The sequence below is a fragment of the Numenius arquata genome, chromosome 25 (assembly GCF_964106895.1).
Source record: "Numenius arquata chromosome 25, bNumArq3.hap1.1, whole genome shotgun sequence".
In the NCBI taxonomy this organism is placed as follows: Eukaryota; Metazoa; Chordata; class Aves; order Charadriiformes; family Scolopacidae; genus Numenius; species Numenius arquata.
Genome location: NC_133600.1, coordinates 218758 through 237651, shown reverse-complemented (window position 1 = coordinate 237651; position 18894 = coordinate 218758). Strand labels below are relative to the sequence as shown.

The 18894-nt window shown below is 47.1% G+C and overlaps 1 protein-coding gene across 1 annotated transcript; it reads right to left on the bottom strand.

Annotated features, from left to right (window-relative positions):
- Positions 1-2881: 2881 nt before the first annotated feature.
- On the bottom strand, positions 2882-17088 carry LOC141475424 (ceramide synthase 4-like). The gene is made up of 10 exons (XM_074163793.1): positions 16931-17088; positions 15129-15246; positions 11623-11741; positions 10370-10427; positions 9763-9813; positions 8931-9023; positions 7440-7568; positions 7046-7152; positions 4049-4193; positions 2882-2959 (listed from the first exon to the last, which is right to left on the bottom strand). The coding sequence occupies exons 1-10, from the start codon at positions 17086-17088 to the stop codon at positions 2882-2884; spliced, it is 1056 nt and encodes a 351-aa protein (XP_074019894.1).
- Between the last annotated feature and the right edge of the window lie 1806 nt (positions 17089-18894).

Here is an 18894-nt window from a genome sequence, read left to right as displayed (position 1 = left end):
AACCACTGCAGTCAACCCAGTATTAGTATCATTTTAGCCTGAAATAAGCAAGTTTCCCAGGTTATGTAATTGTGGTTAAAGTTACTTTTACTCCAGGCTGGAGAGCACCACAGAATGAAGGAGGCTGTTCTGGATTTATGCATCCAGGTATGTGATGATAACCATTTGCAAACTGGGGCACTTAATGAGTCTTGCTTCAGTTTCCTTTGGAGAATAAACATCATTATTCCAAAGCACTGAAATGAGGGTGTAAGGGGCAGGGACCCACATGTACCCTTAATTAAAAAATGTGTATGAGGAAGGGGGTTTGATGGGCTTAGTACAGCAGTAGGGGATAGATGTCCAAGGATGGAGAAGTTGAGAGAGTGGCTGCCACACAAATCTGTTTGGACAAGAAGAGCAGAGCACGACAGCACTGACCTGGTGGGTTGCACTGCAAATGTTACTGTCATCTATGTTAGCAGAGCCTGTTCTTTGATGTGACGTGGCAACATTGAAAGGAAAATGTTCCTGAAGTGAGTGATTATAGTCTTCAGAGAATGGGAGAGGCCTTAAAAACTGAGAGGTGTTGGTTAAAAGTCAACCATACCACTGTGAGAACTATGTCAGGATGGCAGGAGATAGTCTATCTGGGCCTGCAAATGTGGAGCCCTCTCAATCCAGGCTGGTTTCTGCTCCTCGGGTATAGCCCATCCATCAGCCTCCAGCTGGGCTGTGGCATTGCCAACTCCACGCTGAGAGCGGAGTGGGTGCTTTGGCCGTGGTGAGGCTGGCAGCAATGAAAGGCCAGGCCTGTTGGTTGAGTCTGATGGCCAGTTTACTCTTGTGTCCTGAAGGCTATATAAATCTTTTAAAAGCTGAGATTCTCCTGTGTCATTTTGGGCTTTAAAAGAAAGCATCATCCTTGGTGGACAGGGTGAAATAATTCCTGGGCAAGCCCTTACACCACATATCCTAATGAGGAGTCTTGCACTCCCAGCAAAGTACAGCTAGCTGGGGCTTGGCAACAGCCTTCTCGAGGCCAGTGTCCCATGGAGATGGGAGGCCGGCTGCCTTTCAGCATTACTTGCTGCAGCTCTGAATGTCACAATCCTTCAAGGGAATGGTGGCTCAGTGCCTTCTGCCTTTCTCTCAGACATCTTTCCTGACTTTATTCATATAGTGAGTTGCAGAAGTCAGATGTGGGAGATGGACCATGGTTCTTCACAGCAGTGTGTTCTAGTTGCACCATACTTCATTCTCCACCTCTTTGCATTTCTCAGAAACAGTTTCCCCTAGCACTTGTGTAAAATGTGTCAGGCCCCTTGGAAGCATACTCAAGGCCTGGGTAGAAAATGTATTTTGAAGACAGTGTTTGCAGGTTTCTGTATATTGTTTATGGACAAAAATATCTATATGTAGATTTACCAGTCTTCTGCATTTTCTGACCCTTTGAGTTAGCAGTGATATCAGACCTCCAGCAAGTTTCTAAGAAGATTTTTTCTACTGACATAAGGTCTGATATTCTAAAAAAAATTCTGCATCATGCAAAATGTAGGTAAAACAGACTCTTTGGTTTAGGTGTAATTAATTTTTACATTGACTTTATGTTCTACTATGAATTCTGAAAATGTCATCAGATACAATATATTACAAGGTGAAAAGTCATCCAACCCCTAAAATAACCCATTAAAATGTTAGTATTGTAACTGTCCTGAGTCTGGCAGGGATAGGGTTAATTCTCCCCAGGACCTAGCAGGGACACAGGTATCCCATCCCATGGGAGCCATGCCCGGGGGTAGCTGTAGCTGGCCGGGAAGGGGAGGGACAGGAAGTCACCACGGGGGAGGGGAGCGGGCTGGGGCGTCCTGGGTCCAGTCCGGGTATCATACTCGCGGTTGTATATTCCTCTCTCAGTGTTATCGTTGTTTCTTGTTCCTTTTGCTGTTCTGTTAAATTGCCTTTGTCTCAACCCACGAGTTTTTGCCTTTTTTCTTCCCGTTCTCCCCTCATGGCCGCGGTGGCGGTGGGGGTTCTGGTCTGAGCAAGCAGCTGCCCCCTGGTTCTTTGTTGCCGTCTGAGGCCAAACCACGACAGTAACATTCTTATTTTCCAATTTTGAAAATGAAACCTCAGCAAAATGAAAATGTCTAAAAGGAAAATTTCCGTAGGGATTAAATTATAATTTCTAGTGGAAAAGTGTGCATTTAGAAGAGTTTCAATTGCTTTCAATTTTAGGAGTCTTCTCTTGAAATAGACATTCAGGTAGCAAAATCTTTTAGACACATGAGCTATTTTGTATAATTCATACAACAAATGCAGCTTGTATCAATTGGGCAGGCCTTATTTGCAGAAATGGTTTATCCTTCCCCAAAGCCTGACCATTTTATACTATACAACTGAAAACTTAGTTGCCTCTTAAAGCCAGTGTCTTTCACGTGCAAGTCCTGTCATCAGGTGGCTGGCAGCGACTGTCAGTATCTTCTGAAATTGCAAGTCAATTAAATCTTCAGCAGTTGTAATTTATTATCTCATGAACCTTTGGGAGGGTTTTGGGATAATCAAAGTTAGGTGTCACAGCTTCAGCAGCTTGTTAAACCCTTCTGTTTACAGTGAGACTTTGGCTGGTAGGCCTTTTTTTTTGTTTCATGGATAAATGATCATAGATTAGTCATAAAAGAATGATCCCAACAGAAAAAGTGAAGAAAACATCTCCTGAAGTGACTTAACTGCCTGCAAATGCTGTGATGAACTTCACTTCCATCTGGATATCAGATGATGCCCCAGGCAGACCACTGTGAAGCCATCTGTGAGCCAGTCTGGCCTCTCCCCCCAGGTCCCATTCAGCCTCCATGCTTTTAAGAATCTGCCTGGCCATTGGTATTTTGCAGCAAGACCCGCATTACTCTTGGTTTTTTGCAAGATCTTCTGCTTCACTCCTGTCACTTTCCTCAGTGTCACTTCTGGCATCTTTTCTTTTCTAGAGGAAAGAAAGACAATTTAAATGAGATGCAAAATCTTGGTATATATTAGAGGGGACTAGTCCTGTTTTCATTCACAGCACTGGTGTGTAAACCTGACAGCTAAAATAAAAATAACAGGCATTATCATGTCCTTAAAGCCAGTGTTGCAATTGTCCCTGCACTGGGACTTAAACTGCCAGAGGCTGACTTTGTTATGGTTTCACCTAACTTTTGAATGCTTTTTTTTGTCACCCTAATAATGTTCTTGTAATGTGAGCTTCTGAAAACAAGTTAGTATTTATTCTACATATAGTTAATCTGCATATTTTCCTGTGCAGTTTATTACTGTCGATGCTCTGAAAGTCATCGTGTATTTGTCCAGTGAGCATATTGACTGGTCTCCTCATTTCGCAGTCATCTACAAACTTGATCACAAACTCCATCATTTCCTCCAGAAAAACTGTTTTTTCTCTTGATTTAGCTTCAATGAAGGAGTAGTTCAAGGTAAGCTGAAAGCAACACACCAGCACTGTGGTGGGTTTTTTCTGGCCAAAGCCTTCACAAAAGCTTTTTCACCAAATCCTGCACAAATCTGCTCAGAGGCTACCAAGGTGCCACCTGCTTATGTTAGCAAGGCAGGCCAGGGAACTGGCATTTCTGATGACAAGGTTTCTTTCAGTGATCCCTATACAAACTCTGGCGTGCATCAAAAGACTGTGGAATGCACCCAAAACTCAGATTACTCTGTGTATCTCTACCGGGTTCACCTGTTTGCTCCTTCCTTACTCCGCTTTGGACATACCAGCAGGTTCCTATGCTCCCAAACTGCATACTGAAAAGCTGTTAGGCAGTGAGAAGAAAGGACTGCAGATGACTCCCATGTCACTAGGACACAGCTGCAAAGTAGAAAGGAGTTGCTGCTCTGATCTCCATGAGCAAAGGTATCTACACAACTCCCAACAGGTGACTTCAGAAGCTCTCAGGCTGTTGGTTGAGCAGTCCCATTTCTCCCACCCCCTTCCCTGCAGCCATGCAGGAGTTGCCCTGGATCTCATGGTCTCTCATGAGTAGTGGTGGCAAAGAAGAGACAAAGATTTTTGTCGTACCGCACCATGGAGGATGACACCAAAGATCATCTGGATGATTAGATAGGACCAGAAGATGTGTAACAACTGCAGGATCATCAGGAAAGCGTTTATCACACAGCTTACAAGGAACAACTGAAATTTTGTCACAAAGTAATAGTATGTACTGTGGGAAAGAGAGAGGGAGAGACAAATCAGAAGGCACAAGTACCTTCACACTTATCTGGGCAAGCACTTGGCTCGTGTGTCCCCAGGGTAGAGTGTGATGATGTGCTCCACCCCTCAACCAAACTAGTACAGGCTCCAAAGGAGGTAAAGGCCTGAGCCGTAGCTGGGCCAAGAACTCCTTTAGTTTCAACCTGTTCTCCAAAAACCCACAAAGGACACAGTAAACATCAATACAGATGAGTTTGGAACACCGATCGTGTGGTTAATGCATAAGTAATAGTGGCTTTTCCGAAACTTTTATCAAAAAGCGACGAAAGTTGTGGGTACGAGGAGTCTCACACGTACCTCTTCTCTTGCAGGCAATTTGACTACAAAGCCAACCACTTTATCCCATAAATATAACAGCCTAAGTGAGCCAGCTTTGAGCTCCCCCTGCACAGCAGCGTGGCTGCATGGCAGTTCTCTCCTCTTGAGCTGGGACAATTCTCAAGGTTGCTTCTTGATGGCAGAGAGACCTTTTACCAACAGCAGATCTTTGGTAAGTGACCAATATCATGCATAACCCTGTAGTATGATAACTTTGATTTTGCCTTAGTAACACTGATTGCATGCTGAATTAATATTGATGACCACGTCTGGGACTAAGTCTGGGTACAGCTGCACTGAGACTCCTCTCTGTGAAGGAGCTTAGAAAGCAAGGGGGGGTCCATTCTGAACCTCGTGACCCAACAGGAAGGCCTCCCTTACCCTTTGTGTCCTCCATCTTTCTATGAATCATTTTAACTCGAGTGTAACTCAGTTTTCCTTTGTATGTTTTCTCATGCAGAGAGTGAACCTTGCCTTTGAACTTTGTGAAGTTCCACTTTGCAACATCATATTAAAATTGCTTTGCTAACAGTAGTTCTTTAAGTGATCTAAATCACCCATTCACAACATAGAGCTGAGCTGTGCTAGGACTGCACCATCAGGCTCCATGCTCTGGCCAGCTCTCGCAAAGCATGCCCCAGGTCCCAGGGGACCTGCAGAAACTGTATTAAAATCTCCAACAATGAGATAGTCTTTGCAGAGAGGTCGGTTATCAGAAACCTGCAACGATTCCCAGAAGTACCAGGAACCAGCAGCATTTCTCCTAAAATAAATCTGGAGAGGAGCAATGGACGAAAATTAAACCATAAGGGGACCCGGCCACTGGCACTTAAATAAAAAGATTATAAATTAATTTTTTTAACTGAAGTCAGGAAAAAGTTGAGGGTACAGATGAACAGTTGGGCAGGGCATTATTTTTGCAGAAGTCACAGAAACTGACAGGGACAGACAGGAGGAAAGCACTGGTTAGGAAACAGAGCGGTTCAGCTCAGGGGAGAAATGACAAACACTAGTATGTGTCCTGTTCCGTAAGTTATCTAAGACATGAAATCTAAGACATATTTAAAGCTGGGAAACTGTTGGATATAGTGTGTGTTTGCTCTGCTCTTGTCCTCCTAGACATTTGCTTCTTGCTGCTGATGCAGACAGGCGCTGATCTAGATGGACCCTTGGTCTGACCTGGGATATCTGTTTTCTTCTTTGTCCTCATGTTATGATACAGAGGTTGAGATAGTGGGGCTTGACTTTTTGCAGTGGAGACCACTGAAGTCATGGTTATTCTATTTTCTTTATCAGGAACGTTGCCTCAAGCTTTTATTGCTTTTCTCTTTAAAAGGGAGCCATTGTCACCAGCAGAACCTGGGACTTGTTATGCAAAGTCAGCCTCAGAGGCACCCAGACTACATGGCAGCAAGACCAAAATTCAAAACCCAGCATCTTCAGTGTTGGTATGGATCCAGGGCAGGAACAGAAGACAGCAACGCAGACTTGTTCCTATGTGTGTATAACATGTCCCATTAAAAAAAAAATTCTGCTGGCTGTAATAAATGAAATGTTTGGTTTTGAAAGAAAACAGAAACCTTAAACTATAACACAAGTGTTGTGGAATGAGTTTCTGGAAAGTTAACCAGGATCACCTTTTCCAGGCAACTTGGCAGTTGTAAAGAAAGGGGATCAATTTCAGCATAATTAAAGGCTGGGAGTGTGATCAGATATGTGTAGGCAAAAGCCCTTGCCCAAGACTGGTGCCTGTGTGGTTTCTGGAGGAATCATTGTTGATACCCTCCCAGCATGTCGAGTATCTTACCTCCTGAATTCTTAGCCTGTACTCATGATTTTCTTGTTTTATTTCAAATAGATAGTGGGTCACCAATGGTATGACATTGGTTCTATATTAATTGTATCTTAATAAAGCTTTAAGCAGGCCTTAGTCTGCTCAGAAATTCTTGGGAAATTCGAAGCAGTACAGGTTGTACCTTTTTTCTCTTGTAGGAACCAGTTTTTGCAACAGGAGAAGGCCACTTCCTGCACACTGGAAGAGTCAAACCAGGTCTTGAGCAGGATTAGAGAAGAAGGATTACCCTCAGACTGTGGTAGGGATGGCTTTAGGCGGATGGAGAAAGACAGTCCTAAAACATTCTCAGTGCCACAATAGCTCATGAGAAGTCAGCTGCTGTGGCTGCATGTAAGCATCTTACCACAGCATGAGAGACAGCCCCAAGTGAGAAACAGTCCCTGCCTAGGAGAAGCAGTGAGAGCATGGGAATGGAGGGGCAGAGGCTGTGGCTCTAGTTTAATTAATTAATATAGTTTAAAACCTGTTGGGGTTTTTTTGGGTTCCTCAGTTCCAGTTGGATTAACTTTTGAGCTTACCTGTAGTGTCCTGTTTCCTGCCTTTCCTTCCCTCAGCATGGAGGGTCATCTCTCCAGAAGCTCAAATAGCGCATAACACCCATGTTGAGAGAACATTAAAACATAACTCACATCAATGGGAAAAGGACAAGCCGGGAGATGATGAAAACCACAGCGAAAACAATAAAGACTGCTTCGCAGACCCGCTTCCATTTCATGTAATGGAGCATCTTGGCAAGCTGTAGAGAGACAAAGTGCCCTATGTCCTGTGTGCCTGTGTTCTGCTTCTAGGGGGCTGAGGGATTTCCCATGTCCTGCAAGGGTTACTGGACTTGGGGGGGTGTGTCCCAGGCCCTGTGCACTTGCTCACTTTTCCCCAAGAGCAGTAAATTTGATACTTCCTAAATGCACTAGTATGTGTGTGGGCCACAGCATCCACATGCATCATGTGTAGTAAGGCACACAGTTCCCAGTGCTACCCACAGACACCAGCACAGATCTGCATTTCTGGGTGAGGGTAACTCACCTCTAAAATATAATCAGAGGCATCATGGACCAGCATGACTATCATCCCAAACCGTACAAGATTGGCACAGTAGGAGACAAAGATCAGAGTGATGGTGGCGATGTGGTGGATGATCTGTTCCTTAAAGTCCTGGCATGAGAAGAGAGATTACGTGTCACTCTTACCTTGACTAGGAACACCTCTTCCTGGATGCTGCTGCCTCACTAGGACGTGTCAAACACCTCCACAAAGCATCAGTGCTCCCCGCTGTGCTACAACTCTCTAAGGTCCTGCACAATCCTGAGAAGAATGAGCATCTTTATGCCCAGTTCATGGAAAACCAGACAAATACCAGTGAGGTACACATAGGTACAAACATGTCAGAAGACAGATTTTATAATTTTTCCATTAATCAATCTGCCCTTACAAAATTCCTTTCTTAACACCCCATATTTTCCTCCCAGAACCCCTCCACAGTGTAGTGAAGAGCTGTTTCTAATGACAGTAGATTGCCTTTGGCCTGGGGCAGGTCCTAGCCATAAACGAGGCAGCTTTTCAACCTCCCTGTGCTGCCCATGGAGAGGGACCAATGGAGATGGGGTGGAGGTACTGCAGGTGGGGAATATACGGTCTCATGTCTCATGTAGAGGACTTTGCTGGGTGGTTCGTTCCTGCATTGACAAATCTGTACATACACAAAGGCAACGTTTTGGGATATGAGAAGGTGTCCCCTCAGTGCTCTGGAGAGATTGGGAAGGGCAGCTCTGGCCCAGGGAGGATCACTGCCAGGCAGTGGATTCCTGCTTCTTTTGGGGAGCGTTGCAGATGTCCAATAACTGACCTGTCTACAAAGACTATTGAAGTGTTGGCAATTTTAATACAAAGTTTCTGCAGGTTCTCTGGACGCAAGACATGCTTTGCCTGGGGGAAAAGCATGTAGTCTCTGAAGAGAGATGCGATCATCAAATTAAACAATCAAATGAAGCTGAGGTCGAACCTCAGCTTGTGCAGTTCAGCTACAAGGCTCTGAGCAATCTCCACTGCAGACCAAGGCTAGGGCAATGGTGGATGATGGGTCCATGGGGCCCAGGATCTCACGTCATCCCATGCTGCAAAAGCCACACATGCAGTACCCTCATCAAAACAGCCTAGCTCCCTCAAATCAGGACGACACAGCCCTGAGCAGGGTGGCACATGAGACCAGAGCTGGGAAGGGCCATGATGCCATGTCCACCCAGTGACTGTCCCTTGGCCAGGTGTGGGGACCCCATGTCAGCTTTCAGCACTTCCCTCGCCTAGCTAGCAGTAAGGCCATGCTGCACACAAATGAGACTCAGTGCAAGATGCAATGGTGGGCTATGAGAGCTGCAGGGAGCTCATGTGCTCAGGGGTCTTTGCAGCAGCATGTGTGTCTTGTCCTTTGCACCCCCAGGGAGCTGACAGCGGGAGGGGAGACCCTCATGACAGGGGCCAACCAAGCCAGCACATTGCAGTTGTGCTGCTGTCACTCACCTTCCTCTTCACGTCGAAGGGCAGGGTGGCCACCAGAGAGCAGTAGAAGGAGAGCTCCAGCAGGTAGAACCAGCCCAGAGCAGGCAGGAGAGGCTGTGAGACAAGTGACAGGCAGTGTGACACCCCTGCCTAGCACTGAGGGATGGGAGAGGGGAAGCCCCTTCATTCAATCCTAATTTGGGACAGCAGGGCTTATTCATGCCTAAATTTTCGTGTTCCCTGTGACTGAAGCATTTGCTGATGCACTGTCAAGCCTGGTCCAAAGCCAGGACCAGCCCTGGCCAGTCTGCAGAGGGCGTGAGAGGAGCCAGGGATCTCCACTCTGCAGGGGTTTGAACACCTCTCATCTCCATCCATGCTTCAAGAGGCTGAGGGAAGTCCTGACCACTTGATTCCTTTTGTGGCCACACACATGGAGCTGCTTCCAGCCAGGCTTTGGTTACAGAGAAACTCTTTGAGAAGAGGTGCCAGCTCAGGGCAGACACTCTCCGTCCATATGGAGTACCTACAAGGAGCTTGTCAAGAAGACAGTACCATGCTGTTCACCATGGTGTATGACGTAAGGATGGGAGACAGCAGGCATAAGTTGAAACGAGAGGTGGATGTAAGGAAAAACTTTTTCATCATGACTGCAGTCAAACAGTGGAATAGATTGCCCAGAGAGCTTGTGTTGTCTCCATCCTTGAAGGTTTTCAAAACTAGACTGGAGAATGCCTTGGGTAACCTGGTCTGATCTCACAGCTGAGTGCTGTGAGCAGGAGGTTGGACATGAGACCTCCTGGTCCCCCTTCCAATATGAATTTTCCTGTGAATCCATGTACTTGCTGCTCACCTGTTGTGGAAATCTCAGCCAGCACACGGTATGGTCCCAAAACCAGGGTTTCTGTGCAGAGAGAAGGCAGCAGTAAGAACCTGTAGCCTTTCAATGACACGTAATGACCATGTGAAGAAGTACTTCAAGAAGTCAGTATGCCCATGCTACATCCAATCTACATTTGTGCTCTGGAAAGAGTGGTTGACAAAATGCATTGGTCATTAGTGAATGCACAGGACGTCACACAGATGGCCTCAATATGCAGTGGGCAGCAGCCCCAGCCAGGACATGGTCTGCTGTCAGTTGAGATGTGAGGGCTGTGTGAGGGTATCAGTTGGGAATCACTTACACAGTGATCTAAGACAAGGAGAAAACCATGGTAACATCACTGATACCTAGATAGGTTTACCCAGGGAAAGGGGGACTTCTGCTGGATCAGGATTGGGGATGGTTCTGCTCCATGCCCTTGAATTTGTCCTTCTTTGGCTTTGGACCCTTAGTCATAGTCACACATGATCTTTGGAGGGGCTCTTTGAAATGGCCCAGGATCATTGGCCTCATTTGCCATGAGTGATGAATCCTTGAAAGGTGTCACTCCACAGCATCACCCTGCTCATGTACTTACATCATAAAGGAGAGCCAGCCCAGAGAAGAATGAAGTTAAATAGAATGTAAATCTCCAGCTAAAACAGAAAAAAACAAGGAATTAAAATTTCCTCCAGAGTTGGAATAGCTCCTCCGGCTGTGCCCAGGACACTGCAAAGCCCACAGGGGAACTTACGCTTGTTTGGACAGGGGTTTGCAGCACGTCAGCTCTGTTTGCACATGCACACAACAGCAACAGGATCCACAGCCCTCCCAGGCTCTGCTTCCGTCCATGCTGAGCCCAAATTCCCGGCATACTCCATCAACACTAAGCAGAATGCAGCATGAGTACCAAGACGCCTCTACCTGTCTCCTTTTGTTGTGGGTGTTTGTAATTACCTGTGCAAATATTTCTAAACCACAGCCTGTGTGAGGCACCTAATTTTTGCTAGTGATGGCACAGGAATACTGGGGGTTTTATTAGTTTCCTCAGAAATGCTGCAGAGTGAGGAGCACTGAACAAGATTTCAGGAGAAGAATATTTTTTAAAAAGCATAACAGGGTTCAAGCACTGAATTTTTTTCAGATGGAGAGTAGATCTTGTACTTGATGGAGGTCTTTGTGTACATACAGCATTAAACCTCAAGCTGAGAAGCAGAGAGAATCTGATTCTTTTGATTGATACAGTTGGTGACTACTCTCTGCGTTCTGACTCCACCTATTGCTGAGATACGCAGGAAGATTTAACGAGAGAGCACACGGATTGAGGAAAAGGAATGCTACAAAGATTTCAGTGCTTTCTGGTGTTTTTCAGTTTTTACCTCCCTCTGTTCATGGCTTGCATTGCCTACTAACTGCACTTCATGGATTCATTGTATGTCCAATGATCCATGCTGAGACTATTTCAAAATTTTAATTTCGTATCAAGATCATCTTGGAAAGAAGTTTGATAAATTTTACAAATAGCATTGCTGCTCAGAGCCCCTCCAGCATCTGAGATTTAAACCTGATCTGCATCAAGGCCAGTGGACTCTTTTGAGGTAACTTTAACTTTTTAAAGTTAAAAGAGGAAAGGAAGGAAGGATGAAGTTGGCAGCACTGCATGGTGGCTCTGTTGACAGTGTGTGTAGTGATGGGACCCGGCCTCATGGTACAAAGCCTTCTTTCACAGCCACAGCTGGCAGCGTGGTCCTCTGGGACTGTATCTGGGGCTAAGGACAGGGCAGGGGATGGTGATGATGTGCAGACCTTCTTTGAGTTCTCCGTCACCAAAAGCCTCTGCTGGCCACTTACCTGGCCTCACAGAACTTCTTCATCAGCCCAGGCCGGTCCTGGGCCCGCCGGTGCCGGAACCAGGTCTCCACCTTTTTGACTGGCAGGTCACTTTGCTTGGCCAGTGAAATAAGGTCCCCCTAGAAAACAGATCAGGAAGCAGGACTTAGCCTTCCTAAGGCTGTCCCTGTGTGGGTGGGAACAGCTGTGCTCCTGCAGGCTGCCTCTGCAGATCTACATTTCCCTGAAGAACACCTTTCTTTGGGAAAAAAATCATATCAGCTCTATTTACATTTGTGAACTCACAAATAATTTTGGCCACTTTAAACCTCCAATTCAGCCATATCTAAATGCAGGTTCAGAAGAAAGCACAGGCTCTCCCTGGTTAAATTTTGATAGCTGTGCACAATAGCATGCAATGTCTTTGCTATAAAAGCCTAAATAATTTTTTTTTCCCAACTCTGATATAATTTTGACTGATAATTACCAGCTACAGGTAGCAAACGAAGATAAAAGAAGTTTTAGCTTGTGATCATAGAGAAACAAGCACATAGTTCATTCAGTAACATCAGAAAAAACATCCAGCTGTTTGAGCGACTGCCCACGCACAAGCTGAAAAGCATAATTTCCAACATGCTTTATTTTATGCATGAATTCCAAATAAAACTACCTAGCCTTAAGATTTACAAACTGTGATTAAAATGAATGTAAAGATGAGCTCATTAACATTTTTTAATTGATCTGAAAAATCTTCATACAAATTTAAGTAAAAAATTATTTTTAAAATTCATGCATCAGTGTGAGTTATGATGTGGGCCTAAAGAATGAATGGAGTTCCATCCAGTTGGTGGCCAGTCACAGGGGTGTTCTCCCCAGGGCTCGGTATTGGGGCCGGTTCTGTTTAATAACTTTATCAACGACCTGAATGAGGGGACTGAGGGCACCCTCAATAACTTTGCAGATGACACCAAGCTGGGCAGGATGTTGATCTGCTGGAGGGTAGAAGGCTGTACAGAGGGATCTGAAAAGGCTGGATGGATGGGCTGAGGCCAATGGGATGAGGTTCAACATGGCCAATTGCTGGGTCCTGCCCTTGGGTCACATCAACTCCATGGATGCTCCAGGCTGGGGGAAGAGAATCATAGAATCATTCAGGTTGGAAAAGACCCTTGGGATCATCAAGTCCAACCATCTTCCCTATTCTACAAAGTTTTTCCCTACACCATATCCCCCAACACCACAGCTAAACGACTCTTAAACTCATCCAAGGATGGTGACTCAACCACCTCCCTGGGCAGCCTGTTCCAGTGTCTGATCACTCTTACTGTGAAGAACTTCTTCCTAATGTCTAGTCTAAACCTACCCTGTTGCAACTTGAAGCCATTCCCTCTTGTTCTATCGCTAATTACCTGTGAGAAGAGACCAGCACCAAGCTCTCTACAACGTCCTTTCAAGTAGTTATAGAGAGTGATGAGGTCTCCCCTCAGTCTCCTCTTCCTCAAACTAAACAGTCCCAGCTCCCTCAATCATTCTTCATATGACTTATGCTCCAGGCCCTTCACCAGCTTCGTTGCCCTCCTCTGTACCCGCTCCAGCACCTCCATATCTCTCTTGTATTGAGGTGGCCAAAACTGAACACAATACTCCAGGTCTGGCCTCACCAGTGCTGAGTACAGGGGGACAATCACCTCCCTACTTCTGCTGGTCACACTATTTCTAATACAAGCCAGGATGGCATTGGCTTTCTTGGCCACCGGGGCACACTGCCGGCTCATATTCAGCCACTTGTCAATCAGAACCCCCAAGTCCTTTTCTGCCAGGCAGCTTTCCAGCCACACTTCCCCAAGCCTGTACCGATGCATGGGGTTGTTGTGGCCCAAGTGCAGGACTTGGCACTTGGTCTTGTTGAAGTTCATACCATTAAGGTTCGCCCATCGATCCAACCTATCTAGGTCTCTCTGTAGAGCCTCCCTGTCCACGTGCAGATCAACGCTCCCGCTTAACTTGGTGTCATCTGCGAACTTACAGATGATGCACTCTATGTCATTATCAAGATCATCCATGACGATGTTAAACAGAAATGGTCCCAACACTGAGCCCTGGGGAACACCACTTGTGACCGGTCACCAGCTGGATTTAACTCCATTGAGCACCACTCTTCGGGACTGTCCAGACAGCCAGTGCTTGATCCAGCAGATCATATGCTTGCCCAGGCCATGTGCAGCTAGTTTTTCCACTAGAATTCTATGGGGAACAGTGTTGAATGCTTTTTGAAAGTCCAGGTAGGTAATATCCACAGCCTTTCCTTCATCCAATAATCGGGTCATCTTGTCATAGAAGGAGATCAGGTTCGTCTGGCAGGACCTGCCTTTCATAAACCCATGCTGACTAGGCCTGATCCCCTGGTTGCCCATTATATGGTTTGTGATGGCACTCAAGATGACCTGCTCCATGATCTTCCCTGGTACCGAGGTCAGGCTGACAGGTCTATAGTTTCCTGGATCCTCCTTTTTGCCTTTCTTGTAGATGGGTGTTACATTTGCCACCCTCCAGTCCTTTGGGACCTCCCCAGTTAGCCAGAGTGGCTAGAGCTGCCTGGGGAAAAGGACCCAGGGGGTGTTGGTCAACAGCAGCTGAATACGAGCCAGCAGAGTGCCCAGGTGGCCAAGACAGCCAACAGCATCCTGGCCTATGTCAGCCATAGCGTGGCCAGCAGGACCAGGGCTGTGACCATCCCCTTCTACTGGGCACTGGTGAGGCCTCACCTCAAGGGCTGTGGTCCAGTTTTGGGCTCCTCAGGACAGGAAAGACCTCGAGGGGCTGGAGCATGTCCAGAGAAGGGCAATGAAGGAGAAAAGGAGGCTGAGGGGAAACCTTCTTGCTCTCTACAACTCCCTGAAAGGAGGGTGTAGCCGGGGGGGGGTCGGTCTCTTCTCCCAAGGAACAGGCGATGGGACAAGAGGAAATGGCTTCAAGTTGTGCCAGGGGAGGTTTAGGATGGATATCAGGAAAAATTTCTTCACTGGAAGGATTATCAAACCTCGAAACAGGCCGCCCAGGGCAGTGGTGAAGTCGCCATCTCTGAAGGTATTTAAAAACCAGTAGATGTGGTGCTGAGGGATGTGGTTTAGTGATGGACTTGACAGTGTTAGGTTTATGGTTGGACTTGATCTTACGTATCTTTTTCAACCTAAATGATTCCATGATTCTGAAGGACTTGTAGTTCTGCTAAAAATAAGGAGCCTTATCCGTAGACTCCACCCAGAGGGGGTGATGGCTGCCTCCTTACCAGAGCCAGCAGCTCTCACACTACCTGCTGTATTTGATAGGCAGCAGCTCAGGGGGTGCTGGGACTGCAGCTGTTGAACACGTTGGGAGATGCTGAAATATTTGCTTATATTTTTTCTTCCCTGGGAGGGTGGCTAGCAGTAACTGACTTGCCTGTGAGGCTGGTTTGGTTGGGCTGGGGTATCTGGACAGAGAGAAGGTGTTGCTTGCCCGGGCTCTCAGGACACCGGGACACTCACCTCCTTCGGGGTCCTGCCCAGCAGAACATAGAAGTCTTCCAGCGTGGCATTGGGCTGAACTTTGGGCCTCAGCTTGTCACTCACACCCAACCTCCTGCCCAAGGGCAGAGCTACAGTTCTGCAAGAGGAAAGAGTTCAGCCAGGAGAGGACATGTGTGCCTGCGCTGTGAGCCAGGGTCAGCCAACAGCAAGATCCTGGCAGTGCCATATCCTGTGTATGGCTGCTGGGTCTGGCACTGCCCTGAGTGCTCACACACCCAGCCCAAGGGGTCCAGCACTACCCCAGCTATACACGTACAGCCCACAGGACCCAGTACTGCTCCAGGGGTACACAGGAAGCCCAGTGCCTCTGTCAGATCAATGCTCTTTCTTGAGAGATACACTGGCACCAAAGCAAAGGTGAGGAACACTGGATATGCAGTGGAGACAACAATAGCAACTACAAAGTAAGCAATAATTAATTCCTCTGCTGAGGCCCCAAGATGCCTTGCATTTCTCTATGTTGGAGCACATGCTGATCACCTTTATAATGCCCCAAGCAGTCCAGACCATGCCATGAAACCAGTCTGCAAGTGTCGATGAGTATCCCATGTGCTCTGTGCCCAGGGTACCCAACCACTGGCTAAAACAGGAACCAAGGACAGAGCACATGGGGACATGCTGGTTACTGCAGGAAACACTAGCTTTGCAGGAAACCCTAGCAAGGCTCTAGTGGGAGGCACAGGTTTCTAAAATCTTGTTTCTAGGAAGCCAGGCAAGTGCAACACCTTTAAAGGAAGACCTGGTGACCCTGGAATAAATTCTGACTCTTCGTACAGACCCTGTCTGCCACAGCTTCTGCCACAGCTGGGAGGAGCCAGGTCTCCAGGGAGATGGGCCAGTGCTTCCCCAGCTCCTCTAGGCCACAGGAGAAAGATCATGTCCCAGCTGAGGGCAGCTTTGCTGAGCACCCCCTGCCTGAAGTCCTGCTCTGCCTGGTGGGGAAGCACCTCAGCAGGTCTGCCCACACTGGCAAACTGCCCTACATTACCTGGTCAGCTCCCTGATTTCCTGTGTGAGGTTGGTCTGTACCTCCCCATATGTCAGGCCCTCAGGAGAAGGGCCCCAAAGCCCATTCTGAATCCATCTCCTGTGCTGAGCCACGTGGACCTGCCTTGTTTACATATGGGTCCTGGGGAGATGCTGGTCAGTCCTTCAGGATCCCCTGGGGAGGACCATTTCCCCCAGCTAGGGCACTAGAGTACATAATCTCTGACTGAACTGGGGATCTCTGCTGCTGAGAAGGGAGAGCAGGGCAGAGCTGGGCAAAGAGCAGTGGTGAGAGCAAAGTGGTCCCACAATGAGCTCCAAGAGCCATGGTCATCTCCTCCTTCTGCCTCTGTGCTGAGAGTAGGGGCTCACATAACACCTTCAGGAGCATCCTGTAGGATCAGGCTGAACCCTGGCTCAGCTGGGGGCTCCCAACACTGATGTACCCAGAAAATCTCTTATCTGTGTGGCAAGCTCCCACTTGGACTCTCTCCAGAGGGACCCTCCACCCACAGCTGTGGTGTGACTGACAGACAGACTTGCCTTTTCACAGCTGCTGGTGCAGGTTACGTTACAGGTACAGAAGAGAGGGAGGGCAGGACAAAGCTGCCACACAAATACCATATGCCACAAAAGCAGAGATTCCAGTATTCTTGGGGACAAACCCCTGTCCATTTTGTAGTTGTCAGGAAGCAGGTAAGGATTAGTCTGGAGCAACCCTGCAAGACACTGGTAGCAACCAGCACAGGAGAGACCAGATTTGCTGCACTCACCTTTCAAAGATGCATCGGACAGTGATCAAGAGCAGGGCACCGGGGATGCAGAGCAAGAGGTCCTGAGGCTGCGGGTAGTGTATACCCTTCATGTCTTCCCAGGTAGCTCCAGGTGGCAGCCAGTATTCATGGTGCCAGAACCCCTCTGACAGTCCCATCCTGGTCAGATGGTGGGTGCAGAAAGCAGAGGCTCTGGGACTCAGCAAGCAGGTAGCAGCAAGGCATAAGACTTGCTTTTCAATCAGGATTCCCAGCTCAACAGCTTGTCATTCACACTCCCCACCTCTCACTTGATCCCATGAGTATGACTTCAGAGTAGCTGAAATAGCATTACTTGTTCTGACCTGCCTGTCTTGGAGGTGGGGCAAGATGTCCTAGTACGAGAAAGTAATTTAGTGGGTGTCAAGGAGGTGGCTAACTTCAGTTACACTCTGCTGTACGGATGACTGAAGTCCCTACATGGTGACAGTAACAGCAGGAGCTTCTCTCTTGCTCCCTCTTTCTACCAGCCTTTTCCTTCCCGGGCTGCAAAGCCCTCACCTATTCATCAGCTCTGACACCTGGCGGAGGGTGTGGATGGAAGTCTCAGAGGGGACTGGCCACAGACATTAAGATCTTCTGGCACCCTTAGGGACCCAACAGTCTCAGTTTTGGTTCTTCCATCTTGCCCAGCAACATCCCATATCCTAGTTGCATTTTGAACCATCACATATTGAGCAGTAAGGTGATATACTGCTCCCCAAAACTATTCAGAAGAGCTAACACTCAGCTCAGCACCTCAGGACACTTCCCCATGTGCACTGCATTGCTCTCCTCCATATTCAATTTCAGTTCTGTTTTATCACTCAGTCTCTCATTACCCTAAGTCCTTCTGCAACTGCTTGCAGTCTGCATCATCATCATCGTCATTGTGCGTAACTTCCATTATCAGCCAATTTTACCATCTGCCTTTCCCTCCCCCTTTTTGGGGCACCTGCAACAATACATAGCTGCAAAATATCAAATCCCTGTTGGTCTCTCCTGGTAACCTCAGGCGGATTTCTTTAAGTCTGTGGTGAGTCCTTTCTGAATGCCTTTGCAAAGCTGAGTAGGTAGCAGGTTCTCTCCTCTGCACTCTCCTCTGCACTCAGAGTGCAGTGCACTCTGCACTCTCACTGACTCTTTGGGATAACTCCAGCAGAGTGAGACATAATTTCCTCATATACAGCCCATGGAGACTCTTCCCTATAATGTTATGTTCATGTTTCCACAAATTCCATCATTTATTATACTCTGTACTGGTCTGACCAGTTTGGGTGTCAAACAACAGATGGCTGTAGCTCCTCACATTCTTAGAACCTTCTTAAATTTTTCTGATAACAAAACGATTTGAAACAAAAAATGCCATTCCACAGTTGGTAGTTGAACTCCTTTTAGTACGAGTTTCCTCTTCACACTTGAGTGAATGCTACCCAGGTTTGAAGGTTTGCTACTATTCAGTTAGTCTGTTTGCTATAGAACATCTTCTCACCCATCAGCTTGAGATGGATCCTCTTAGGATATGGCCTCAACAAGATGTCAGCTACTGGACCCTCTCTGAGCTTCTAAGCAGGGAAGTCATATGCAGGCAGCTCATTGAATTTTTTGGCTCTAGCCTTATCTTGTCTCAGTGTTCTTGCCATATGCCTCGATTATCTGTGACTCCTGCAGTCTTTCCAGTGGTTCAGAGATTGGTATTGCCTTTCAAGCTGTTTCTCAAGATATTTCTTGGCCTGTTTATTGCATGCTCACGTTAATCTGCCAAAGTTACAGGTCCTTTCCACTTTCCTTGTTTAGACATGACTTCAGCTTTCTGAACAACGCCTTGCTGTTGCTTAGGGATGCCCTTACCTGCAGGCACTGTATCTGTTGTACACGTGCGAATGAGAAAAGCAATGTCTTTCAAAGTGTAGCCATCCAAGTAAAAGTTCCCTTGGGTGTACGTG